Raw genomic sequence first — 27516 nt, forward strand, 5'->3', positions numbered from 1 at the left:
ATGATCATGTGGTTTTGTCCTTCATTTTGTGAATGTGATGTATTATGCTGATTTAATTTTGTATGTTAAACCATCCTTGTATTCCAGGTATATATTTTGCTGGATCATGATGTGATTTTTTTTTTAATATGCTGTTGAATTCAGTCTGCTAGTATTACGTTTAGGATTTTTGTATCAATATTCAGCAGGAATATTTTTTTGTAGTTTTCTTCTTTTCTGTCTTTATGTTATTTTGCTATTAGGGTAATTCTGGTCACATTAAATGAATTTTGGAGTTTCTTTCAAAAGTATTGGTGTTACTTATTCTTTAGGAGTTTGGTAAAATTCTCTAGTGAAGACATTGGTTACTGGTTTTATCTTTTTTGGAAGTATTTGATACTGCTTCAATGTCCTAATTATAGTTCTGTTCAGATTTTTAAAACTGAATCATAATTCAATTTTAGTAGGTTGTATGTTTCTAGGAATGTATTAATATATTCTGTGTTTTCCAGTTTGTTGGCTTGTAATTGTTCATAGTCATCTCTTAAAATTCTTTTTAATTTCTGAGACAGCTGTTGTAATGCCTGCTCTTTCAGTTCTAATTTTAGCTATTTAAGCCTTTCTGTCTGTTTTATTTTAGCTAAAGGTCTCTCAGTTTTATTGATATATTCAAAAGACCAACTTGGGTTCATTAATTTTTTTCTGTTGTTCTTGTTTATTTTCTATTTTATTTTTTCTACTCTATTGTTTAATATTTTCTTCCTCTCTTAATTTTGGGTTTGTTTTTGTTTTCCTGGTTCCTTGATGGTTTCAGTTATGTTATTTATTTGAGATTTTTCTTTTCTTAATATCAATTTATAAACTTTCCCTTTAGTGCTGCTTCCACTGCATCGCATAAGTTTTGGTTGCTTGTGTTTTCATTTTCATTTTTCCTCAGATATTTTATTAATTCTTGTTATTCCTCCTTTGACCAATTGGTTGTTTAAGAATGAATTTTTTAATTTCACATATCTGTGGGTTTTCTTGTTTTATTCCTGCTTTTAAATGCTGGTTTCATTGCACTGTAGCAGAAAAGATACTTAATATAATTACAAAATTTTTAATTTGTTAAGATTTGTTGTGTGGGCCAAGGTGGTCTATCTTGGAGAATGCTCCATTTCTGCTGGAGAAAAGATGTATTCTGTTGTTATTTGATAGAGAGTGCTCTATTTGTCTGTTAGGTTAATTGGTCTATCATGTTCAAGTCATTTGGTTCCTATGATAGTCTCCCTGGTTGTTCTGTATATAAATGAATGCAGGATATTGAAGTATCATCATTATTATTATTATATTATTATGTTACTGTCCATTTTTTCTTCAGTCGTATCTATGTTTGTTTCATATATCTCATTGCTTTAGTTTTAAGTGCAGATCTATTTATAATTGTTGGCTCTTCCTGGTGAATTGATAATTTTATGCTACTATAATGTCCTTTGTCTCCTGAGGCAGATTTTGTCATAAAATCTAGTTTTTCTGATATAATTATGGACATACCTGCTCTCTTTAGGTTCCTGTTTGCATCGGATACCTTTGTCTGTCTTGGTACAGTCACTTGTGTTGGTCATAAAATTCCTAATTGCCTCCACAAAGTTCTGTTTTTCAGCTAGCTTCCTGAAAGTGCTACCTCTGCATGCACTGCCGTTCCCCTCCCAGTTAGCCAGTGCTATTCACATGGAAATAAAGGATAGCTCACCATCATGGCCATCTGAGAACAGTGTCTAGCTTCCTATAAATCAGTTAATGAAATTAGTTTAAAAATAGCAACCTTAACTATACTCTAGCAATCGAATGTTGTAACCAAGTTAGAAAATCATGCTTTAGTAGTGTACTGATGATAATATTATAGGGCTGAGAAGTTTCAACTTGTATAGGGAAAAATGTTTTTTATGATAAAAATAATGTTTTCAAGTAAAGAAAAACTTGTATAGGGAAAAATGTTTTTTATGATGAAAATAATGTTTTCAAGTAAAGAAGAAAAAATGTTTTAATTCCATGTACCTATAAACATTATATAGTTCTTTGATTAACCAATTTTCCTTTTTTCTTCTATTGTTTTTAGATGTTCTTGGCAGCCCTGTCATTCAGCTATATTGCTAAAGCACTAGGTGGAATCATTATGAAAATTTCCATCACTCAGATAGAAAGGAGATTTGACATATCCTCTTCTCTTGCTGGTTTAGTTGATGGAAGCTTTGAAATTGGTAACTTTTTTTTTTCTATTTGATAACCATACTTGCATAAGTTAAAAAACAAACTGTTCATGCATGCTTTATATCACTGGGTCTAGACTAGGTGTAAATTTGTCTCTCATGGGCAATTTGGAAGTATGTTAGGACATTTTTGTTGCTATAAATGGGCTGGAGCAGGGAGGATGCCACTGGTACCTAGAGGTAGAGGTCAGGGATGCTGCCAAACACTGTGCAATGCACAAGACAGACTTACCAACAAAGAACTATCCTTCCCAAGATGTCTATAGTGAGGATGTTGAAAAACTCTAATCCTACACAAACTCATGGTTTGCAAATTAACTTTTTAGGAAACTTTATCTCCCTTGTCTCAAGGTGCCCCAGTGTGAAGAAAGGTTGAGGGAGGACTATAATTCTTATGGTTTTAGGTGGAGGGACTGCATAGGAACAACCTACACTAGGTTCTACTGTTTAACTGTGTACAACATTGGGGGTTTAAAGTCTTTTATTTTTTTTGAACATTGAAGATATTGCTTTGATGTCATCATTTTAATTTGGATTTCTCCAACAATAGTGAGATTTTATATAATAATTCAAAATATTATATAATAATTGAAAATAATATATTTTCAATATAATAATTTTTCTTATTTTACGAACTGCTAGCTCATAGCCTCTGCTAATTTTCCCTTTTTCTTTTCACTTTCTAATTATTTGGAGGGACCACCAAATCGTCTATTACATAGACTGCAAATATTTTCTACAATTCATGTTTCTATTTTAACTGTATTTACACAATGCTTAACTAATGACTAAAATGTAATTGTCAAAGGAAGATTTATCTCTTTATATAAATTCGGAATGTTTGTGATTCAGAGATATGACACTCTACATGTCCTTCAGTTGTTTACCTCCCAGGCTTAATGAAATAATCTAGAATTTTAGAATTGGAATGTTATTAGTTTTAACGTTCAATTCACTGTATGTCTATTTTTATTATGAAATTAATCCTTAACATTTTTGTTAAACTTTGCAACTATTTAACAGCAATTATTTGACCATCATTATCAGTTTGGTTTGTTATCTCTGTTTCTTGAATCCTGTGACTTCAAATCTCATCTTTACTCTTTCTGGAGTATACCTTCATATATAGATGACCCTCTGTATCCACAGGTTCCACACCCACGGATGCAAGTCATATTCAAAAAATATAAAACTAAAAAATGGCCATATATTAATAAAAATGATACAAATAAAAACAACATAGAATAGCAACTATTTACATAGTATTTACATTGTATTGGAAGCATTAGAAGTTATCTAGAGACGATATAAAGCATACAGGAGGATGTTGATAGGTTTTATGAAATATTACATCTTTTGTTTGTTTGTTTTTGTTTTTTGAGGCAGAGTCTCCCTCTGTCGCCCAGGATAGTGCAGTGCCCTGATGTCAGCTCACAGCAACCTCCACCTCCTGGGTTTAAGCGATTCTCCTGCCTCAGCCTCCCGAGTAGCTGGGATTAGAGGCGTGTGCCACCATATCTGGCTAATTTTTGTATTTTTAAGTGGAGACAGGTTTTCACCATTTGGCCAGGGTGATCTCGAACTCCTAGCCTCAAGTCATCTGCTAGCCTCAGCCTTTCAGAGTGCTGGGATTATAGACGTGACCCTCCACATCCAGGCAATACTACACCTTTTTACCTAAAGGACTTGAGTGTCCACAAATCTTGGTGTCTACAGAGCATCTTGGAACCAATAACCCATGGACATGAGGGATGACTGTAATTTTTTTTTTTAGGAAGAATTGAAAATGTGGCATATTTTCTAAGCTCTTGCCTGTTGGAATATTTATTTTAGTATCATATTTAGTTGATAATTTGTCTGGGTATGGAATTAAAATTTCCAAATCCCTTTTTCTCAAAACATTAAAAATATTCATCTACTGTTTTATAACATTCAATGTTGTATATGAGAAATTATTACCACTGTAATTTTCATGCACTGATATGCATCTCTTTTTTATCTTTAAATATCCAAAAATTTACCAGCATGTATCCGAGACTCTTGCTCTTTCTACGTTATTTCTGCTGGAAAAATGTAGGAACTTTCATATGAAAGCTTACGTCTTCCTCTAACACAAAAACTTTATTTTCTGTTTCCTATTTGTTTCTTCCGTATTTTATTCTTTCTTTTCTTCTGAAACATGTATGAGATAAATAATACATTTTCTGGATATTTTTCCTTTAAAATTTTTTCCTCTAAATTTCTACCTCTTTTCTTTATGTTTCATCAATTTTCTCTGATGTGTGATGTCATCTTTTATATCAAGTTCTAATTTGTAAATTTTTAATTATATTTTAAATTTATAACAACACTTCATTGTTGTCTTATTATTTTTAGTCTGCCAGTTCTGATTCTATGGCTGCAACATGCCATTTTACCTCTAAATATACTAACAGGATTTTTTAAAAAAAAGTTTCTACTCTTTTTAGTTTAATATTGTTTAAGTATTTATTCTTGTGTTGCTTTATCTGCTGGTCCATTCTGGTGCTTGCTTTCGTGAAACTATTTTCCATCAGTGTTCAATAATTCTTGATTATTGTCTGTTCAATGTTATATATAAGGCTACAGATAAATCTGAATTGGTCTACTCTTATTGCTCTTCTTCCATGTTTTAATCTAAATAATTTATACTCAACATTACATCTCAAATAATGTATCCTCCAGGAAACTTTCACAAAGCCCCTAATTAATTTAAGCTCCTTATTTCCATAATCTAATAGCACATCTATCCATCTGTTTTATTTTATTACTAGTGTGTTTCTAGAGAACAAGTACCATGATTTTTTTTTTTATATTTCTGACTCTGAGCACTGTGGTAGGTACATAGTATAAATTTAAAGAATGCCTAGAATAAGTTTAAAATAGGCATGAATGATTATCTTTGCCTCAGATTAGGAAGACATTTTCCATTCCAATGCAATCCAGTAAACTCCAAATTTTCAAAAAAACTTTGCTTCTCTCATATAGCCAAATTACCCAAGTGCTTTCTTTGCATATAAAACCTATTCTACTTATTAATACTATACAACTTTTCAATGAGTGGTTTAATGTAGGGGAGTTCACCTTCACAGTTAAATTACATGGTCTTTGAGGGAAGACACAATGTCTTGGGCATGTTTGCATTCATTTGGGGCATTCAGTTCTACTAGATACAAAATGACACAGTCATATCAACATAATTTTGTTCTTTTTCTAGGAAATTTGCTTGTGATTGTATTTGTAAGTTACTTTGGATCTAAACTACACAGACCGAAGTTAATTGGAATTGGTTGTCTCCTTATGGGAACTGGAAGTATTTTGACAGCTTTACCACATTTCTTCATGGGATAGTAAGTGTTAAACAGCTCTGAGCCATTTATTATCAGCTACTTGTAAATTAGCAGTAGAATTTTATTTTTCTACTTTTAAGTAGGCAGTTACCTTTTGAGAGGAATACCTATAGGTATGCATACAGAAATGGAGTATATTTCTTATATAATAGTTCATGTATTGCTTTATTCTTCATGTATTTCTTTATTTATCATGGCTTTTATAAACTTTTAAATAATAACATTATATAACGTATACAGTTTTATATGAAATAAGTGTGTTATTAACCAATTTTAGTATAACATGTATTTTATGTTTTTGCCTGTAAGATTTTGATTATCCTCTGTAAAGCTTCACAACTTCACCTGCTGCTGTACAGGTTTTCCCATCAGCATTTCACTGAAGCTGCTCTTTCTAAGGTAACTGTGTAGTTATGATTAGAGTAAGAAGCTCATATGAGAAAACTGAAAAATAGCAATAACGTAAATAAGATAGAAGTTTATTTTTAACATTTTTTAATGTAGCTAGTCCAAGGATGATATGATTCTACTTTTCATCACAGTGCTATGCCTTGCATGGCCTTGTCCTCTTGTTACAAATTGTGGCAATGTATTTCCAGGCAACAGGATAGAAGAAGAGAAGAACAAGAACAAAGAGTGCACACAGGCTGAACTCCAGGAGCATTTTCAGAAGCAAAACACTTTCACTGATTTCACATTTACCGGAAGTCAGTTACGTTTTACACATGGATATATAGATGTTGGAAAAAATATACTTTATTCCAGGCTTCCATATTTCCAGCTAAAAAACCCAGCTTCTGTTATTATGGAAGGAGAGAAGAAAGGATACTGAAAGACAATGAGCAGTTTGTTAGAGACACCAATTCCTTAATGCCAAATCCAGCAATCATGCCTTTTGGTCACCATATTAATTCTGGTTTTTTTTCCCCCTACATTTGGCCCTTATAAGAACTTTCTTCTTAATGGTACTGCTCTAATACTCATCATATTCCACAATCTTGATTCATTTTTCTATTTTTGTGGCTTCTTCATCATGCCCATCTTTTTCCTGTGCTTCTGACACCATAATTTCTGTGTCCCATAATTCCCTCTAATCTTCTTAATATCTTATTCTTCATGATTTTTATGGAGAATATGCCTTAAATACAACTACCCCAGCTTCATCTTCCATTGCTCCCCACATTTGAGGACCACATTCTAGGCTTACAGTTCTCTAATGTGCCATAATATGTCCTATCTTTGCATCTGTTATTTCTACAGACTTGAAATATTTCTTCCTTTGTCTACCAATTAGAATTCTACCCATCTTCAATATTCATTTAATCTGTCCTTCACATTGTAAGGTTTTCTTTGATCTACCCTCACCTCCAAGAAAAGCTGATCATTTCTTTTTTTTTTTTTTTTTTTTTTTTTTCTGAGACGGAGTCCCGCTAGCCGCCCAGGCTGGAGTGCAGTGGCGTGATCTCGGCTCACTGCAAGCTCTGCCCCCCGGGTTCACGCCATTCTTCTGCCTCAGCCTCCCGAGTAGCTGGGACTACAGGCGCCAGCCACCACGCCCGGCTAATTTTTTGTATTTTTAGTAGAGACAGGGTTTCACCGTGTTAGCCAGGATGGTCTCAATCTCCTGACCTCATGATCCGCCCACCTCGGCCTCCCAAAGTGCTGGAATTACAGGCGTGAGCCACCGCGCCCAGCCGCTGATCATTTCTTTTTTGTGGGTGTGTGACAACTCAGGACCTTGTATATTAAATTTACTATATCTTTGATTATATACATTTATCTTAGAGAGTGTGAAATTTCCAAAGTACAAATACTGTGTGTTTTATTTCTTGGTCTTCATGTTTTATTTCTTGTTCTTTGAAGTTGAGCAAAATGCCTGGCACACTATATCTTGCCCTTAGAACTCACAGAGCACTTAGTATTTTTGAGCATCAGCATCTGTCCCTATTCCAGCTCCATCTGTGTTGTTCTTATTAAGTTTTTCCTCACAAAGTTGAAATGAATTAGAAATTTGTTTTTATTGAGTTTTGAAAAGTCAAGCACTTTGTGTGTGTGTGTGTGTGTGTGTGTGTACATGAAAGAAAATCAGACAGATTTACCATCTTTGATGGTAACTCAAAGGGATAAATAGACATAGTTAACAGATAAAAAAACAACAGGTGAAACCAGGATATTTCATATCTTGACCAGATTATAAGCACTCTTAGGATAATAGCAAGGTGATAACCCACTTTGTTCACGATGTATTGAAGTGTCTTTCTTAGTGGACACTCCCATTTCACCCCCTCTCATCACCTGTTCTGAAATACATGCTGGGAAGTTGACAAACAAGATTCTGGTAATTTGGAGAAGACAGCAGTTCAAATAAAGGAGAAAATTTCTCTGTATTTCTGGAAAAACTGAAAATACTCAGTAGATAAGCAAAATGTTCAATCTAATGTTGCACTTATAGTTACAGGTATTCTAAAGAAACCCATATTAATCCATCAGAAAATTCACCATCAAGTTTATCAACCTGTTTAATTAATCAAACCTTATCATTCAATGGAACATCACCTGAGATAGTAGAAAAAGGTAAGAATTAATAGTGACAGTAAAACAAATTCTAGATTGATAGATTTAATCACATCTATAAAGTTTGTGATATTCTTTAGCAAAATTGATTTAAGAACAAATAGGAAGAACATTTATCCCTTGCATACAGACAAAATCATACTGTTAATATATGCAGTCGATTCTTAAACAACACAGGTTTGAACTGCACCTGTTCACTTATATGCAACTTTTGTCCAACCAACCAGAAGGAGAAACCCACCACCCATGTGGAGGTCTGACTTCTATAGGCGGTTTCCACAGGGCAAATGAGAGGACTTAAGTCTGCATAAATTTGTGTACATATGAGTTGTCCTAGAATAAATCTCCTAGTGTACAAGTGGATTATTGTATATACCAAGGGCATTTAGAAGTAGATAAGAAAAAAGAACAAATTTAGTAGGAAATTTGCAAAGAACATACACATCTAAAATAAAAAAGCAGAAAGTGGTAGAAATATGTGAATAATATAACTTTCTCTTTATAAAGATGCAAAATGTTAAGGCATTTGAAGACTTTGTAACTATTAAAACACAATAATATAATTTTAACCCCAAAATTTAATAAAAATAAATGAAGTGGAGGAAAAAAATGATTTCAAGTTTTCTGTATTGCTGGGAGAGTATAAATTTGAAAGTCTTTCTGGAGATTAATTTTCAATACATATTAAAGAACAAAAATATACTTGCCTACTTTCTTGATTAATCTTAAGGAAATCATCAGTAATGTTCACGAGGACATTTCATAATCACAGCCATGACATCTGTGTTTAACAGAATAAAAATAAAAATATTTTGTAACGACAAAAGAAGAGATTGTTTAACCAAATTAGGAAACTATTATTCAACACACTACTATGCAGTAATTAAAATTTTAATATAGAAGAACTCTTAACAACATGGGGAAATTGTGACAATATAGTGATAATTGTATATACACCTTAAAAATAACCTGGATTTTTAAATATGTAATGTACATAATGAATATTATGCATATTTTGTGCACTAAAAATGCAGAAGATCCAGAATAACATTTGCAATGATCTTCTGTGTGTAGTGTAATTATAGAAAATTTTTACTTGTTTTCTTGGTGCCCTTCCTTATTTTCAAACTTTGTAAAGTGAATATGAATCACTTGTAATTAGGAAAGAAACAAATAAAAATGGAAAAATGAAGGATTTAAAGTAATTAAATTTCTAATAGGAATGTTAAAATTAATGTTTAAAGTAAAACACTTTCTTGTCTCGATAGATTGTGTAAAGGAATCTGGGTCACACATGTGGATCTATGTCTTCATGGGGAATATGCTTCGTGGTATAGGGGAAACCCCCATAGTACCATTGGGGATTTCATACATTGATGATTTTGCAAAAGAAGGACATTCTTCCTTGTATGTAGGTAACGTACAGAATATATTAAACTTCATGATTACATTCCCTGGATCTACCCTTGAAATAATAATGTCATTAGTTTTTTATTTTACCTATTAGAAAAATATTTGCAGAAGTGTATTGTATAATATTACTTTTAAAAACATGTTAAATGAAAACCAAGTATTTGTGACATCTGATTAAATTGTTTTGTAATACTTACAGGTAGTTTGAATGCAATAGGAATGATTGGTCCAGTCATTGGCTTTGCACTGGGATCTCTGTTTGCTAAAATGTATGTGGATATTGGATATGTAGATCTGAGTAAGTACAATCAGAACAAGGTACCATGATAGTGTCTTTTAAGTGCAGGACACCATTCTTCCAAAGAATTAAATTTAGTCTTTCAATAGTTCTTTGTTTACTATTTTTCAAGAGTTACAAGTAGGAAATAAATCCATTAATAGTCAGAATAAAAAAGAAATTTAGCTCCGGTTTGTACTTTGCTTTTACAACTAAGTGTAAAAAGAGATTTTTAACAAATTTATTTTAGATTACTTGATCGAAAATAACCAAACTTTCCCTTTCCCAAAACTGACTGGCCCAGTCAAGTAAATTTTATTTTTCAGTTGATGGTGACTTGGATGTTGATGTGTAGAACTTGGATGTTGATGTGTAGAACTCAGATGTTGATGTTTGCTTTGCGAAAGCCTCCTTGTGGCTGCTGCATTGACTTATGGCAGAGGTGGGTTAAGAGAGGCCATAGTGCACTTTGGTTGTGGTCTTTTTTCCTGGTTCTCACTGACGGCTTGGCCTATGGGAACATTTAATGAGTGCTTATAGAACAAATGAATGAAGGAGAGGACGTATAAATAAAATTTATGACTTTTGTCTTTACTCTTAGAGCATGCTTTATTTCTCCTCTCATAGAAGAATGAGAGTCAACGTTGTAATATCTGCCTCGACTTCAGGCCCTCCTTCCTACAGATATACCTTCACCATGTCCATGTTTATCTTTTTTTAACCCATACTTATGAAAAAGTATTTATCTTTAGCTAATATTAGTAGATCCAACTGGGGTTTAGATTTCCTCTTTCTGCCTCTCCTCCATCTGCACCCTCTCTTTTCCTCAGCAAACACACTCAAGTCTCTCCCATCTATCTACACATATACATTTTTATATCCCCAAACAACTTTCCAATGATTAACTGTTTCTCAATTTATCTTCAAAGCCAAGTACCTAGAAAAACATCATCTAACATAAGTGTCTCACCTTTTCATCTCCCATGTACTTCTCATCCACTATAATCTGCTTTACCACTAATAAAACACAATCAACTTCTGTGTAATTTACTAATTGTAATGGATATTTTTCTATAATTTGTTTTAATGGATATTTCTACTACTTGTTCCATTTTTTTTCTTCTTAGATTTTTTTTTAAATAAGTACCTAAAACTCAACTTGTCAAAAGCTGGTCTCATCGTCTGATTTCCAAACCCACTTTGTTTCCTATATTCCCTCTCTTGATGAATATCTGTACCTTAATTCAATGACTGACTGAATTACTATGCCCTGTAATCTCACACTTCCCTTTATTTAAAATTGGAAAAACTTTTCTCTCTTTTTTATTTTTATAGTTCTCAAAGTCTCTTTCAACATGTGACTTTTCTCATGTAACCCTTACTTCATCATTTCCATTGGTCTCAAATTCGGTGCTCCTATTAATCATCAAAAGCATGCCTTTATTGTAGCCCTTCTCACAACAATCTATAAATATTTGCATACTTACCCACCATCTCTCTGAGAACATGACAGAATTGTGTCTGTGTTAGCATATAATAACTCATCAGGGTTTGTGAATAAACAAATATGATTTTCTATCTCTTGAGGACTTAAATAGATCACTCCAAAGAGACCAAAGGATTCATTCCAAGATGGAATAGCCATTGTTGTAGGCCAACAAATCATAAAGTGTTTTCTATTATAAAATTAAGGCAAGTACCTGATGATATGTTTTATATCTTCCATGTTAGACGTGTGGCTTAGTGTAGCTACACATTATGTACATCATTTTTACTCATTTGCTCTATTTTAATCATTGCTTTTAACACTGAGTACAAAATAAGTGTTGAAGGTCTTTAGGATAGTAGTTTTGTAGCCTCTCTATTCAGAAATAAGCACACCATTTTAGAATTCATGGTGATTCAACTTCTACCCCTGACTGTTAAGACCTTATCACATCTTCTCTTATTCTGTGAGAAGCATGAAGTGAACTTATGATAAAGTATACTTTGGTAAATTTTAATTCCTGCAGGAGCCAAAGACATAACATAAATGAGTAAAGAGTATCAAGGGCAGGAAATTAGGGTATGATGGTTAGAATGGGGAGAGTTGTTGCTGGTGCACTACTCTCCCCATACACCCCAAAACTCATGTGCTCCCCAGCTCTGGTATATACTTTTCATACAGAATTTTGGGACCAGCATTAATAAGGCTTTCTGACTGGTTTTCCAGAGAATCCAGGAACCAAGATTTTAATGTAGAATTTTCCAATTTTTAAGATTGCATGTGAGCCACGGGAAACACTAGCAGGACATATCTAACTTGGTTATGACCTTTAGTTCCTATGTATAGACCAGTGAAAGAACCGAAAACAGTCATCAAAATTACATTTCTGGCAGGTGATAAACACTTAGCATGTATAATGGAGTTACTGATTTAACTAGTCATGTCCTGAAGTCTGCCTGAGTTGTTGATTATGAAACAATATGATCACATAAATCAATTTTAAAACCAGATCAGTCCATACTAGAAAATAATACATTTCTAAATAGTTTTAAATCAAGTCAATATTTTTTCATGTCAATGATTTTTCTTATAGATCAGAGTAATGGCATCAGTTAAGTTTGCTACAAACTTCTATGGTGTGTGTGTTTCCGTGTGTGTACGCTTTCTTAATTTTTATTATTTTTATTTTACTGAGATAAGAACAATTAAAATGGACTCTACCTCCCCAAAATACAATTGAACCTTGAACAGCACAGGTTTGAACTGTGCAGGTCCACTTATACGTAGTTTTTTTGATAAATGTATTGGAAATATTTTTCGAGATTTGTGACGACATGAAAAACCTTGCAGATAAACTAGGCAGCTTAGAAATACAGAAAAAGTTAAGAGAAAATTAGTTATATTGTGAATACATAAAATATATGTAAATATTATTTTATAATTTACTACAATAAAATATGTACAAATCTATTATTAAAAGTTAAAATTTATTAAACTTTACACAGAGAAACTCTTATAGACCTTATATGATGCCATTCCCAGTCACAGTATTAAATCATAACTGCATAAAATTAACTGTAGTGCCTACTTCACTGCTGCAAAAATTCCGTAACCATCTCCTGTTGCTACTGCAGTAAGCTCAAGTGTTGAGAGTATTTATTTAAAATGCCATGTGTCATTCATCATCTCCATGTGAGTAGTTTTCATCACTCTCCAGTAAGTGATGAATCACAGTAAAAAGTGAACCCTTGTGTTTTCTGCGTATTTTTCATCGTGTTTAGTACTGTAACATCAACCTTAAGTAACACTGTGTGAGAGCCATATGAAGTACCACTAGTGATGCTGGAAGTGCTCCCAGAAGCAAAGAAAAGTCATAACATTATAAGAAAAAGTTGAATTGTTTAATATGTACTGTAGAATGAGCTCTGCAGCTGGCCACTGTTTCAATATAAATGTATCCAGTACAAGGACCATTGTAAAACAGAAACAAAAACCCACACTCACAGAAAAATGGATCAACATGAAGCCTCACTGCAGCTACAACATTGAGCACATAAACCTGTCCTTTTAGTGAAATAGCTTTTTATATCATATTGAAGACTCAACTTTTATGTAGATGCAAGATTGCTATCAGAAAGGCATACCTGTAGACTCGAAACATGATTCAAGAAAAAGTGAATTCATTATATGACAACTTAAAGCAAAAGGAAAGTGAATGATTTAAAGCTGGAGAACTTCATGCCACTAATGGATAATTTAAAAATTTTCGAAAGAGGTTTGCCTCAAAAAAGTGTCAATATAACAGAAGCAGCTTCTGCCACTTAGGAGATAACAGAAAAGTTCTAAATGGCATAAAGAAAGTCATTGAGGAGAAAGGACATCTGCCTGAACAGGTTTTTAATTAGATGAAAGTTCCCTATTCTGGAAAAAAATGCCACAAAGTACACTTATTAATAAGGAAGACACGTGAGCACCAGGATTTAAGGCAGGAAGGGATAGGCTAACTCTAATGTTCTATGCAAATGTAGTGGGGTTTAGGATCAGAACTGTTCTTACCTATACAACTGCTAATCTCTAAGCCTTGAAGGGGAAATAATAAAAAACAGTTGTTAGTCTTTTGGTTGTACGACAAGAAGGCCTGAACAATAATAACTTTTTTCTGAAAAGTTATGATAGTTTCTTTCCATGCTTTGTTCCTGAAGACAGGAAGTACCTTGGCAGGAAGGGTTTACCTTTTAAAGTCCTTTTGATAATTGGCAATGCTCTTGGTCATCCAGAACCTCATGAGTTGAATACTGAAGGTGCTGAAGTGGTCTGCTTTACCCCAAACGCAATGTCTCTAATTCACCCTCTAGATGTGGGGTCCTAAGGACATTTAAGGCTCATTATACATGTTACCCTATAGAAAGGATTGTAAATACTGTGGAAGAGAACCCCAATAGAGAGAACATTATAAAAGTCTGAAAGGATTACACCGTTGAAGTTGTCATCATTGTTATGTATAAAGCCACAAAAGCCATCAAACAGGAAACAAATTTCTACTGGAGAAAACTGTCCAAATGTTGTGCATAGCTTCATGGAATTCATAACCATTCAAGAAAATTATGAAGAGATTGTGGATATGGCCAAAAAAAAAAAAGGTGTGGAGTGAAGAATTTCAAGACATGGATCTTGGAGACATTCAAGAGGTTAACAGGCACATCGGAGGAATCAACAGAAGACAACTTGATAGAGATAAATGCTTCTGAACCAATGTCAGATGATGAAGAAGACATAGAAGAAGCAGTGACAGAAACAAATTGACATCAGACAGTCTGGCAGAAGCATTCTGATTACTCAAGACTGTTTTGATGTATTTTACAATGTGGAAGCTTCTGTAATGTGGGCACTGAAATGAAAGCAAACAGTGGAAGAAGGATTGGTATATAGAAACATTTTTAGAGAAATGATAAAACAACAAAGTCAAATAGAAATTATGATGTATTTCTGTAAAGCCACACTGTGTGTACCTGTCTTTCCTGTAGAAATTATTATGTATTTCTGTAAAGCCACACTGTGTGTACCTGTCTTTCCTGTAGAAATTATTATGTATTTCTGTAAAGCCACACTGTGTGTACCTGCCTTTCCTGCCTTTCTTGCCTTTCTTTTTACCTCCTCCACTGCCTCTGCCTCTACTACCCTAGAGAAAGCAAGAACAATGCCTCCCCTTCCTCCTCCTCCACCTATTCAATGTGAAGAGATGAGGATGAAAAGCTTTATGATGACCCACTTCCACTTAATGAATAGTAAACACATTTCCTTGTGATTTTCTAAATGTCATTTTCTCCTGCTTACTTTATAGAAAGAATACAGTTTATAATACATACAGCATGCAAAATATATGTTGACTGTTTATGCTTTTGGTAAGAATTCTGGCCAACTATTAGTGCTAAAAAAGCACTTGATAAAATTCAACATCCCTTCATAATAAAAGCACTCAAAAATCTGGGGATAGAAGGAACATACCTACCCAAATATATCTACAGATTCAAGTTAAGTTTTTTGGGGAACCAAAAGTTATACACAGATTGTCAACTGTGTGGGGGGTCAGCCACCCTAAATCCCATGTTATTCAAAGGTCAGCTGTACAATACAGTATTATTAACTACAGGCACAATGTTGTACAGCAGATCTCTAGAGCTTACTCATCTTGTATAAATGAAACTTTTTATACCCATTGACTGGGAACTCCCTATTTCCCCTTTCCCACAACCACTGGAAATCACCATTCTACTTTCTGCTTTCATGAGTTGGACTCTTTCGTATGCCTCACATAAATGTAATCATTCAGTATTTGTTCTTCTGTGACTGGCTTATTTCACTTAGCACAACGTTGGCAAAGTTAATCCATGTTATCACATATTTCAGGATGTCCTTTCTGTTTAAGGGTGAATAATATTCCATTATATGTATATATCACATTTTCTTTATTTATTCGTCTCTCTGTAGATATTAGGTTGTTTTCACATTTACACTGTTGTGAAGAGTCCTGCAATGAACATGCAAGTACAAATATCTCTGTGAGATCCTGATTTTATTTTGGATATACACCTAGAAGTGAGGTTGCTCCATCATATGGTAGTTCTATATTTAATTTTTCGAGGAAACTTCATACTTTTTTTTTATACCGGGTGCACGATTTTGCATTCTACCAACAGTGTATAAGTGTTCAAATATCTCCACATCTATGCCAACACTTTTCTCATTCTTTATTTTTTGATAATAGCCATCCTAATGGGTGTATGGTGATATGTAATTGTGCTTTTGATTTGCATTATTATGATAATAAGTGATGTTGGATATCTTTTTATATACCTGTTGTTCATTTCTATATCTTCTTGGAGAAATTTCTATTCAGGTCCTTCACCTATTTTTAAATCAGGCAATTATATTTTTTTTTGCTGTGGAGTTGTAGGAGTTTTTTGTAAATTTTAGAAATTAACACCTTATCACATATATGCTTTATGAATATTTTCTCTTATTCCGTGTGTTGCCTTTTCACTCTGTTGATTATTTCTTTTGCTGGGCAGAAGCTTTTTAGTTTGACCAGTTCCATTTGTCTAATTTTGCTTTTATTGCCCGTGCTTTTGGTGGTACATCCATGAAATTATTGTCAAGACAAATGTAATGAAATTCTTTCTCTAAGTTTTATTCTAAGAATTTTATAGTTTCTAGTTTTAAATTTTAGTCTTCAACATAGTCTGAGTTTATTTTTTCAGTATATATAAGGGTATAACATCATTTTCTTGTATGTGAATATCCAGTTTTCTCAACACCATTTATCAGAGAAACAGTTATTTCACTATCGTGGACCCTTGTCAAAGATCAGATGACTGTATACACACAGATTTCTCTGGGCTTTGTATTCCATTCTATTGGTCTACATATCTATCTTTATGCCAGTACTGTAATGTATTAATTACTTTAGCTTTGACATATATTTGTAATCAGGAAGTGTGAGCCATCACCTTTGTTCTTTCTCAAGGTTGCTTTGGCTATTTGCGGTCATTTGTTGGTTTCATATGAATTTGAATCTGTGGATATATTTGGGTAGGTATGTTCCTTCTATTCCCAGATTTTTGAGGGCTTTTATTATGAAGGGATGTTGAATTTTATCAAGTGCTTTTTTAGCATCAATTGAAAAGATCATATGATTTTTACCTTTCATTCTGTTTACATAATGTATCAGATTTATTGATTTGCATATGTTGAACTAACCTTGGATCCCAGGATAAATCCCACTTGGTCATGATGAAGGATCATTCTAATGTATTGTTGAATTTAGTTTGTCACTATTTTGTTGAGGATATTTGCATCAATATTCATCAGAGAAATTGGCCTGTAGTTTTCTTTTTTTGATGTGTGTTTGTTTGATTTTGGTATCAGGGTAATATTGGCCTCACAGAATGAGTTTGGAAATATTCTCTGCTCCTCCATTTTTTGGAATGGTTTGAATAGTATTGGCATTAATTATTTCAGTCTCTTTGTTAAATTATCTGATAGTTTCTGAATTCCTTCTCTGTGTTATCTTGAATTTCTCTGAATTTCTTCAGAACAGCTATGTTGAATTCTCTGTTTGAAAGATTACATATGTCTGTTTCACCAGGATTGTTCCCTGGTGCCTTATTTAATTTGTTTGGTGAGGTCATGTTTTCCTGGCTCATCTTAGTGCTTATGTTATTCATCAGTGTCTGGGCATTGATGACTTAGGTATTTATTGTAGTCTTTGTTGTCTGGGTTTGTTTTTACCCATCCTTCTCCACTAGGCTTTTTAGGTATATGAAGGGACTTTGGCCACAACCTCAATAATACTGTGGTTTTTACAGTCTTAGAGAGGTGTACTGCCTTGGTGGCCTTGGAAAGTATATGGAAGAATTCTCTGGATTATTAGGCAGAGACTCTTGTTCTCTTCCCCTACTTTCTCCAAAGCAAATGTAGTCTTGCTCTTTCTGTGCTGAGCTGCCAGGAACTGGGGGTTCACTGATGCAAGCAAGCATCCCTATGGCCCCCCCACCACTGAGACTGTCCTGGGTAAGACCTGAAGCCAGCACAGCACTGGGTCTTGCCCAAGGCCCTCTTTAACTACTGTCGGGCTACCATCTATGTTAACTCAAGCTCAAGGGCTTTACAATCAGTAGTTGGCCAAGCCAGCCAGGTTTGTGTCCTTCCTTTCAATGCAGTGAGTTCCCCTAGGCCTCAGGCTGGCCTACAGATGCTGTCTGAGAGCCAAGGATTGGAGCAAAAAACCGTAGCAATTTACCTATAATAGATATTTACTCTACTGTGGCTACGCTGGCACCCAAACCACAGCACAAAGTTCTTCTTGCTCTTCTCTCCCCTTGCCACAGGCAGATGAGCCTCTCCCTGTGTCCACCACCACCACAGGCCCAAGGAAGATTCTGCCAGGCCACCACCCATGTTCAATTAAAGCTCTAGGGCTCTTCAGTCAGTTTATTATGAATGCTGCCGGTTCTCAGAGACTCATCCTTCAGGGCAGTGGGTCTCTTAGTCCAGGACTAGGCTATTGGGCAGCATTTCTAGACTTGCCTCTGGCCCAGGGCAGGTCTAGAAATGCTTTCTAAGAGCTTAGTCCTGGACCCTGGGACCCCAAAAGCCTTCTTGTTGCTCTGTTGTACTGTAGCTGAGCTGCTACCTAAGGTGCAAGACAAAGTTGGCTTTATTATTCCACCACTTCTCTTAAACAGAAGGAGTCTTTCACCATAATCACCACAGCTGGGATTGTGCTTGGTCACGCCTGAAGTCAGCAAATCTCAGAGCCCAAGGCCCACAGTGCATTACTTTGGTACCGCTGCTGGTTATTTAGGGCCTGAGGGCTCTTTAGTCAACTGATGATAAATGCTGCCAGAAGTGGGTCCTTCCCTTCAAGGCAGTGGATTCCTTTTTGGCCCAGGATGTGCCTAGAAATGTTGTCCATGAGTTAGGGCCTCAAAACTCTGCCTGGTGCCCTATTTTACTGTGGCTGAGCTGGTATTAGAAAAAATATTTTGCAATCTATGCCTTAGAAAAAAAGAATCACCTCTCCAACTCTTCATGGACTGGCCTTATTGTAGGAGAAAACCTTCATCAATCAGCCCAGCCATATCTTCCTGGGCCTTTCAAATTTTCATGGTCGTCCAAACTTCTGTTTGTCTTAGGATCCCCCAGGCATCTAGAGTATGCAGGGTCTTATCAGCACCTTTACACATTTGAGACAGAAGACAGTCCTTAGTCAACTCTTAGGAAAGTTTGAATATTTGGCATGCTGTCCAATTCTTTCCCTTCCCATGGGGAATTTGGAAGCTGAGATTTCTTACCTCATCACTCTGCTTATATGTAGGGGCAGGAGGAACTTGGAAAGTGCCCATGTGCTAGTTTAAATCATCATTTTTGTGTTCTTTGTAGCACCCAGAGGCCAAGTGTATGCCTAACCTAAAGACAAGGAAGACAAAATACCTTTCCTTGATAGAACTCAGAAAAGATGAAATATTATATATGTGGTCCAAATCTTTGCTTCCCCATGGAGGACCTGAGACCTGGGATATTGTTGTTGTTTTTGTTTTTGTTTTTGCCTGCTCACTCTGCACTAACCTGGGGGCAGGATCTGTGATAAATGTCCACATACTGGCTCATCTTTATTCTCGGTAGTTCCCAGGTGTCTGGCATATACTGGGTCCTGTCAGTACTTCGAGACAGATGAGATAGAAGCCAATCTATTGGGTAGCAGTTGGAAAGGTTGAAATGTTGAATGTGCAGTCCAGCCCTTTCTCTCCCCAAGGATAAGCTGGGAGCATTTTTTAAAAATTTTTTTACTTTAAGTTCCAGGATACATGTGCAGAATGTACAGGTTTGTTACATAGGTAAACATGTGCAATAGTGGTTTGCTGCACCTATCAACCCATCACCTAGGTATTAAGTCCTACATGCATTAGCTATTTGTCCGGATGCTCTCCCTCCTTCTGCCCCCATGACAGGCCCCAGTGTGTATTGTTCCCCTCTTTGTTCTCAGTGTTCAGCTCCTACTTGTAAGTGAGAACATGCAATGTTTGATTTTCTGTTCCTGTGTTAGTTTGCTGAGGATAATGGCTTTCAGCTTCATACATGTCCCTGCAAAGAACATTATCTCCTTCCTTTCCATGGCTGCATAGTATTCCATGGTGTATATGTACCACATTTTCTTTATACAGTCTATCATTGATGGGTATTTGGGTTGGTTCCATGATTTTGCTATTGTGAATAATGCTGCAATAAACATACATGTGCATGTATCTTTATAATAGAATGATTTATATTCCTTTGCGTATATACCCAATAAAGGGATTGCTGGATCAAATGGCATTTCTGGTTCTAGATCCTTGAAGAATTGCCACGATTTTTGTTTTTTTCTTTTTCTCCCACACATTCACTCTGTGGTAAGCCAGAGGGAAGAGCTGTGTCAAGTGTTCACATGCCAGTTTAAACTGCTAGTTTTTCCCAATTGTATGGTATAATACTGAGGAGGAGAATGGCAAGAGGATGTCTCCAATTATCTTACTGGTTTTTATGTATCTGGTTTTTCACTTTCCTGATGTATAGCAATCTCTCAGTTAGTTTCTGTATTTCTCACAAATGAAATTGATCTGAATATTACTGTTGAATCAGTATGTTCATGGAGAAAAAGGTATCTGTGCTTCTTATTCTGGTATCTTGCTGGTATCTGATGGATGCATTTCTATTACTTAAACTGTATATTTTCTACCTACTAAAATAACTCATTGACATTTGAGATATAGCATTTACACATTACTCTTATACGTACTTTAAGGGAAATATAGTTGAAATGGTTAAATGATTTCTAACATTTAGAGTCCGATATTTCTGGATTACTCTTAAACTCAGATTTTCATTTTGCATAGTTTTTCATCCTCTGTGCTGTCTGGAGAGTTGCAAATGCAGGTTCCTGGGTAGTTAGGGTGCTGTGGATGGAAGCTCCCTTATTGTCTCTAAGTATTTTTTGCCAGCTGCTTAAATTTTATTTCTGATGCTTTCTTGACCTCATCAGATGATTCCAACATTTTCAGACAACAGTGAGGATTCATATTTCTTCCATGAATAGTTATTAAATGGTCTGAGGAGTTAAACGTCCAATGATGACAGCTGTCCAGTCATGAAATCTGAAAAGCCACCAAGTGCACACAAGATCAGGCAATGTGAACAGTGTCATGACTGATTCCTGGACAATAGCAATTGCAAGATGTCATCAACCTAGTTTCAGAGATAACAAAATATGAAAAGAAAAAAATAGTGTTTTAGAATTGAAAGAAGACATTTGGTTTACTTTCTTCATCTATGGAGGACTGCAATCATTATTTCCCAGAACCTACTGTATTTCAAAACGATTTTTGACTGGCTTCTTCTAACTGTTTCTTCTAGGCACTATCAGAATAACTCCTAAAGACTCTCGTTGGGTTGGAGCTTGGTGGCTTGGTTTCCTTGTGTCTGGACTATTTTCCATTATTTCTTCCATACCATTTTTTTTCTTGCCGCGAAATCCAAATAAACCACAAAAAGAAAGAAAAATTTCACTATCATTGCATGTGCTGAAAACAAATGATGATAGAAATCAAACAGCTAATTTGACCAACCAAGGAAAAAATGTTACAAAAAATGTGACTGGTAAGTATTTAACATTCATTGTCAACTTAGAATTGTTAATCTCAATGAAACGGAGAAGTGAGTAAAAAAAATAAAGCATACTCAAATCATCTAGAGTTAGCTTTCTTCTCTGCTAAATTTAGCTGAATTATTTTTTCTAAAACTCCTATTAAAATTAACAAATATGTCTTGAGTACATAAAAAGGGGAAGAGGATTAGGTTTCTGCTCTTTAGAAGAGAGAAACCAATCGAAGCCTACAAACATCTGTTGCTTATAAGCCGAAGAGTACATATTCATTTTAATATAGTATAAACTGTGAGGGTTTAAAGGATTATAATATTTCATTCATTTATTTATTAACAAATGATACCAGCCATCATACTATTCCCTGGTAATAGAACATTGCCTTTATTTTTTGAGAACCTAGTGGATGATATTAAGAAGTATATAGATCACTGTAATAAAGTATCTTAAGTACTATGGTAGGTTATATTTAACTATTCTCAGTGTAGAGATGAAATAAGGAGAAGGAAGTCAGGAGAGGAGTCTGTCTAGGTAATTAGAGTAAGATTATTTTTCTTGGTAATTAAAATTATATCATTAGATTAATTTTTATATATGAATTAAAATTATATATATATAATATATAATCTTACCTAAGTATTCAAAAATGAAGTGAAAAGCAACATCAGTAATTAAGATATTTGGAGTCAATAATGTGAATTAGGATTCTTTACCACTTGATAGTGGTGCCTCTTTCGAATATAAGCCATATGGCCTAATGGAGTACCATTGAGAAGCAGTAATCAAGAGAATGATCTGGCAGCCATCAGAGCAAGATATATCAAATGGTAAGGTATTGACAGCAGTTTTCAGATTAGGGAGAAATGGTGAAGTAGTAAAACCTGAAGCAGTGCAGCCAACACCTAAACCCTTGGCACTTTTTAAAGTTTTCATTGAAGTAAACTTACAAACTTTCCAAAGTAACCCATGTTCTTTCTCTCATCAGTTCTTTCACTTACCTTTTTTTGTTGTTGTTGTTATTTTCTCCTCTCCACCACACTAACCCAGGAGCAATGGGATGGATGCTGGAGCCTTGTGTATTCACTCATGAGAGTGGATTGCTCAATTTCAGCTGCGTTGGTAGCTTGAAATTGTCCATGGTAGGATAACTTACCATCATGTATTACCATGGAAATTGAAAAATATCACAAATCGGGTTTGTTTCCCAATGAATCTGTTGTTAAACATTTACCAGCACATCATTGATAAGTTTTTGTAGTTTAACATGCATACTAAAAATAGCTTATCAAGGATTTTTTATTTTGTCTACGCTATGTTTCTACTTTAATCAAATCCATAACAATTGATGAAATTTTTTTTTTTTTTGAGACAGAGTCTCACTCTGCCACCCAGGCTGAAGTGCAGTGGTGCAATCTTGGCTCACTGCAACCTCCACCTCCCAGGTTCAAGCAATTCTCCTGCCTCAGCCTCCCGAGTAGCTGAGTCTACAGGCACACACCACCATGCCCAGCTAATTTTTTGTATTTTAGTAGAGGCAGAGTTTCACCGTGTTGGTCAGGCTGGTCTGGAACTCCTGAGCTGAGACAATCCACCTGCCTTGGCCTCCCAAAGTGCTGGGATTACAGGCGTGAGCCACCACGCCCAGCCAATTAATGGATTTTCTAAACCTATAAGGACCAGGGTTGACTGTGAGCCCAAAAAGAATAAAGAAGATAATAAGGTGCAAAAAAAGGGGCAACTGTAAACACTTTCTATATTATGAACTTTTTTTTTTTTAAGGGTAGTGATGTGAATAGTAAAGCGAATTTTAATTAGGTGCCCATTAGGAATGGTTAAAATACTAAGTACCTATAGTCAGAAAAAAAATTAGATTTATTCCATATATTCTTGAGTAGAACTAAGACTAATTGATTAGAAAGCAAAGAAAATTTCAGTTCATTACAAAGACAACATGTAAACAATGAGAACTGTTCAAAAGTTGAGCAAATTGCTCTCAAGTAGTGTAATGTCACTTGAATTGTTTGTTGAGCCATTTTTTAATGGATCAACATTATAGTGAGTTATGATTGTATAGAAGTTCAGTTTAGATGACATCTGAGTTCCTATTACCTCAAAAATTTAACAATTTGGTTAATTCACATGTTCCATTTATTTTGAGCAAAGGTCACGACTCTCTTAGAAAGCCTCACAAATCATTTGTAACTTTGAGTCTTATATAACTTATATTTACAAAATTCAGATATTAATATATATTTTATTATTGAAATATGTTATTTTTATAACTCTATAGGTTTTTTCCAGTCTTTGAAAAGCATCCTTACCAATCCCCTGTATGTTATATTTCTGCTTTTGACATTGTTACAAGTAAGCAGCTTTATTGGTTCTTTTACTTACATCTTTAAATATATGGAGCAACAGTATGGTCAGTCTGCATCTCAGGCTAACTTTTTGTTGGGTAAGACATATTTTTTACCTGTTTGCTTGATAAATGAAACACTGCTGAGTACTTGTGTTCCAAGTCACATTTTATTATGAAGGTGATTTTATATTTTACTAAATGTAATCTTATTATGTCTCAAACTTTACAAGATTTCTCCATCTTGTGATATCATTGTTGTTCCGCATTTGAAGTTGCATCTCACGTTAGGTGAATTTAATTCTATAGGTGAAATTCACCTAATTCTATAGGTGAAATTCTAAAGAAAAAAAATTGCTTGTGAATAAAACATTTAGACGTGGTATCTGCATAATTGGATCTTATAATATAGTACTGAGATCCTGAGACAAACCCTTTTATAATATAACCATTATAATCCTATAATTCATGGACTGAAATAAGGCCTCGGCTACTTACAAAAGACATAATATTAATGTTTTCAGAAGGAGAATCAATTTAAATACATTACAAAATATGCATGATTCAAAACAAATAGCATGTTTTAGAGAGATTTATTTTGCTACAATACCTATTTTCAAAGTCATATTGAGACCTTCTCATTAAGGAAAGGTTATCTTATATCCCTTTTCCCACAACTCCAGTATTGTAGAAACCTTTTAGAAATTTGATAAGTATTTGATGAGTTAAACAATGTATCAGATGGTATGTATCTAGGTCATATGTACATAGGAAAGTAATAATTAGAAAATGAATGTGCTGAAGCATTGGAACAGGCTTCTGGATGGTCTCCCTGTTGAACTGACAGATTTAAACTTAAAAGATTCAGTTTTGACTCCCAATAACCTGGCTTGAATTTTTTGTTAGAGGAATCTTCACCTTTAATACCACTTACAGGACTGTGAAATGGAAAAAATGTAACAGGGATCAGTCATTTTTAATCCTGTATGTAGACATTTTTATCATATCACGGTATATATGTCTTTTATGAATAATAAAGAGATATTAATTCAAGAATTTAATTCTAAAGCCGTGGGCAAAATTGGAGTGAGTAACTGAGGATTGAAACTCTGTTTTGAGAGATGTAAAGGATTTTTTAGATGGTAGGATAGAAATCTCAGAAGAAGAAAGATTTTGTTTGTTGTTGTTGATTGCCAGAAAAAAAGAAAGCTCCTCATAGAAATAACCTTTTTAGACACATAAATATTCTTAGCCACTGCCTTTTGCTTGTGAGGAAGCCAAGCCCTCATAATTGGCCAAAATAAATTATTTTTGTCTCTCATGTGGGTATACTTGTCCCTTACCTCCACCCTAGTGTGCCACCCTTCTCTTTTTTTTTTGAGATGGTGTCTTGCTCTGTTGCCCAGGCTGGAGTGCCGTGGTGCGATCTCGGCTCACTGCAAGCTCCACCTCCCAGGTTCACCACCCTTCTCTTAAAGAAATAAGAATGGGTGAATTTGGTTGATATACACTGTGTTTTATATATAAAGACATCAGAAAAACCATATTTGTATAATTATAGCTTTTTTCTCTTCTTTTATTTCTAGGAATCATAACCATTCCTACAGTTGCAACTGGAATGTTTTTAGGAGGATTTATCATTAAAAAATTCAAATTGTCTTTAGTTGGAATTGCCAAATTTTCATTTCTTACTTCGATGATATCCTTCTTGTTTCAACTTCTGTATTTCCCTCTAATCTGTGAAAGCAAATCAGTTGCCGGCCTAACCTTGACCTATGATGGGTTTGTATATATTGCTATATAAATTGTGTAATATGTTAACCATCGAATTAAAAGATTATGTGCAAGTAAAATAAGGTAGAAAACAATTGTAATTAAACTTTATTTTAATTGAGAGAAATTTCAATTTTCAAATTCTTAAAATGTCCATTTCCTAAGACAATAAAAATTTGTTTTATTCCTTCCTTAAGGAAAAGCAACATAGGTTGAAATAATAAAACCTATAATTTCTGGGTAATTAAAATGAGTAGTAGACACTTTTACCCCAATTTTATAGATGGGAAAGTGAGATTTAGAGAAACACACAGACACAAATTTGAGGTATTAGAGGTATCAGATGTCATTAAATAAAATTATTCATAATGTATTTTCTAAATTATCAATCTACTTATTTTTCTTAAATTCTATACTCATTTGAAAATATTTTATAAATCCTTAATAATTATCATATCTTTGCGAAACAAATAACTTAAAATCTTTAAGCTTAAACATTATGCAAATAACATATTTTATAATTTTAGTCATAAAACTATATCTTATAATTCATAACTACATTATAAAGTAAATCAGTATAAACAATATTATAGTTTTATTCAGAAAATATGCAGAGATTTTTTATCCTTTTTCAACTAATTCTATTATTCTTGATTTTTTATTCCTCAGGTTCGGTTTTAACTACATTGAAATCTTTTTTTATGTAGTTAAAATATAGATTGTAAAATTCAACAACGTTAACTAACATGCATAGATTCAGAGGATTTTAAAGTGAGCTTAGAGAAACCTCAATTTAATGCCATTACCTCCCTGAAGAGAAACTGAATCTCAGAAAAATGAAGTTACTTATATAATGTAAAGTTTCATTGATAGAATGATGAAGACCTCTTGTCTAAGTCTTATATAACCTCTTTTATTTCTTTTTAAAGTTTTACTTTTTCTAGGTCATAAGTCATGTCTTGGTAAAGAAGGAGAGTTAAAAGTCAATAAGCATTGCAAAAATTGCCATTTTGACATCAGCAAATTAAATTTCTCTATCTAATTAAAGGAAAACCCTTTCTCTTATTTCTCTTCTCTTTTCCTCTTCTCTTCCTCCTCCTCTATTTCCCCTCTCCTTATCCCCTTGTCTCCCTCTTCTGCTCCTTCTCTACTTCCTCTTTCTCTTTTTTTGATATATTTCTATCATATATTTTCAGAAATAATTCAGTGGCATCTCATGTAGATGTACCACTTTCGTATTGCAACTCAGAGTGCAATTGTGATGAAAGTCAGTGGGAACCAGTCTGTGGGAACAATGGAATAACTTACCTGTCACCTTGTCTAGCAGGATGCAAATCCTCAAGTGGTATTAAAAAGCATACAGTGAGTATTAGTTTTTGCTTTTTCTCCTCTCCTTAATCAAAATCACAGATTTGATTTAATAATTACTTATCAAATCTTCCTATAACTAAGGTCTCCAATAAAAAGATAAAACAAAAAGATTCCAGTATTATCTGTCCTCGTGATAGCTGTGAAGTATAAACAAAGCTTCATATAAAACTCTGCTTAGGACACAATCAGACTTCTCTGTTACTTGAATTCTAACTAGAGATTACCCACTTTTTTTCTTGAGATTTTAAGAATATGACCTGTTAGAATTTGAATGCATTTAGGGTCTCTAAGAAGCATCTAATTTGACTAAAGCACATGATTTTTATTATTTGTAATTACTTTACCCTTCGGAAGTCAGGGGAAAGTTCAGAGTTAGCCTGATGTCAGCACAACCTGCTTTACGAGAACAACAATCTATTTGCATTTTAATATATACATCCTGATAAGTTTAGCTAGGGACTCACTGTGGCCTTGG

At 34.3% G+C, this 27516-nt stretch overlaps 1 protein-coding gene across 2 annotated transcripts in view; it reads left to right on the plus strand.

The window, feature by feature from the left end:
* The window catches only part of LOC100447113 (solute carrier organic anion transporter family member 1B3), a 103495-nt gene that overhangs the window by 40627 nt on the left and 35352 nt on the right, over nucleotides 1-27516 (plus strand). For both annotated transcript variants that reach the window (XM_024256918.2, XM_024256919.2), the window contains 9 exons: nucleotides 2078-2219; nucleotides 5464-5596; nucleotides 8049-8170; nucleotides 9439-9585; nucleotides 9783-9881; nucleotides 21295-21537; nucleotides 23832-23996; nucleotides 25484-25679; nucleotides 26867-27032. In XM_024256918.2, coding sequence (XP_024112686.2) covers nucleotides 2078-2219; nucleotides 5464-5596; nucleotides 8049-8170; nucleotides 9439-9585; nucleotides 9783-9881; nucleotides 21295-21537; nucleotides 23832-23996; nucleotides 25484-25679; nucleotides 26867-27032 — 1413 coding nt within the window. The remainder of the gene's footprint in view (nucleotides 1-2077; nucleotides 2220-5463; nucleotides 5597-8048; nucleotides 8171-9438; nucleotides 9586-9782; nucleotides 9882-21294; nucleotides 21538-23831; nucleotides 23997-25483; nucleotides 25680-26866; nucleotides 27033-27516) is intronic.

Source organism: Pongo abelii, chromosome 10 (genome assembly GCF_028885655.2).
Source record: "Pongo abelii isolate AG06213 chromosome 10, NHGRI_mPonAbe1-v2.0_pri, whole genome shotgun sequence".
Lineage (NCBI taxonomy): Eukaryota > Metazoa > Chordata > Mammalia > Primates > Hominidae > Pongo > Pongo abelii.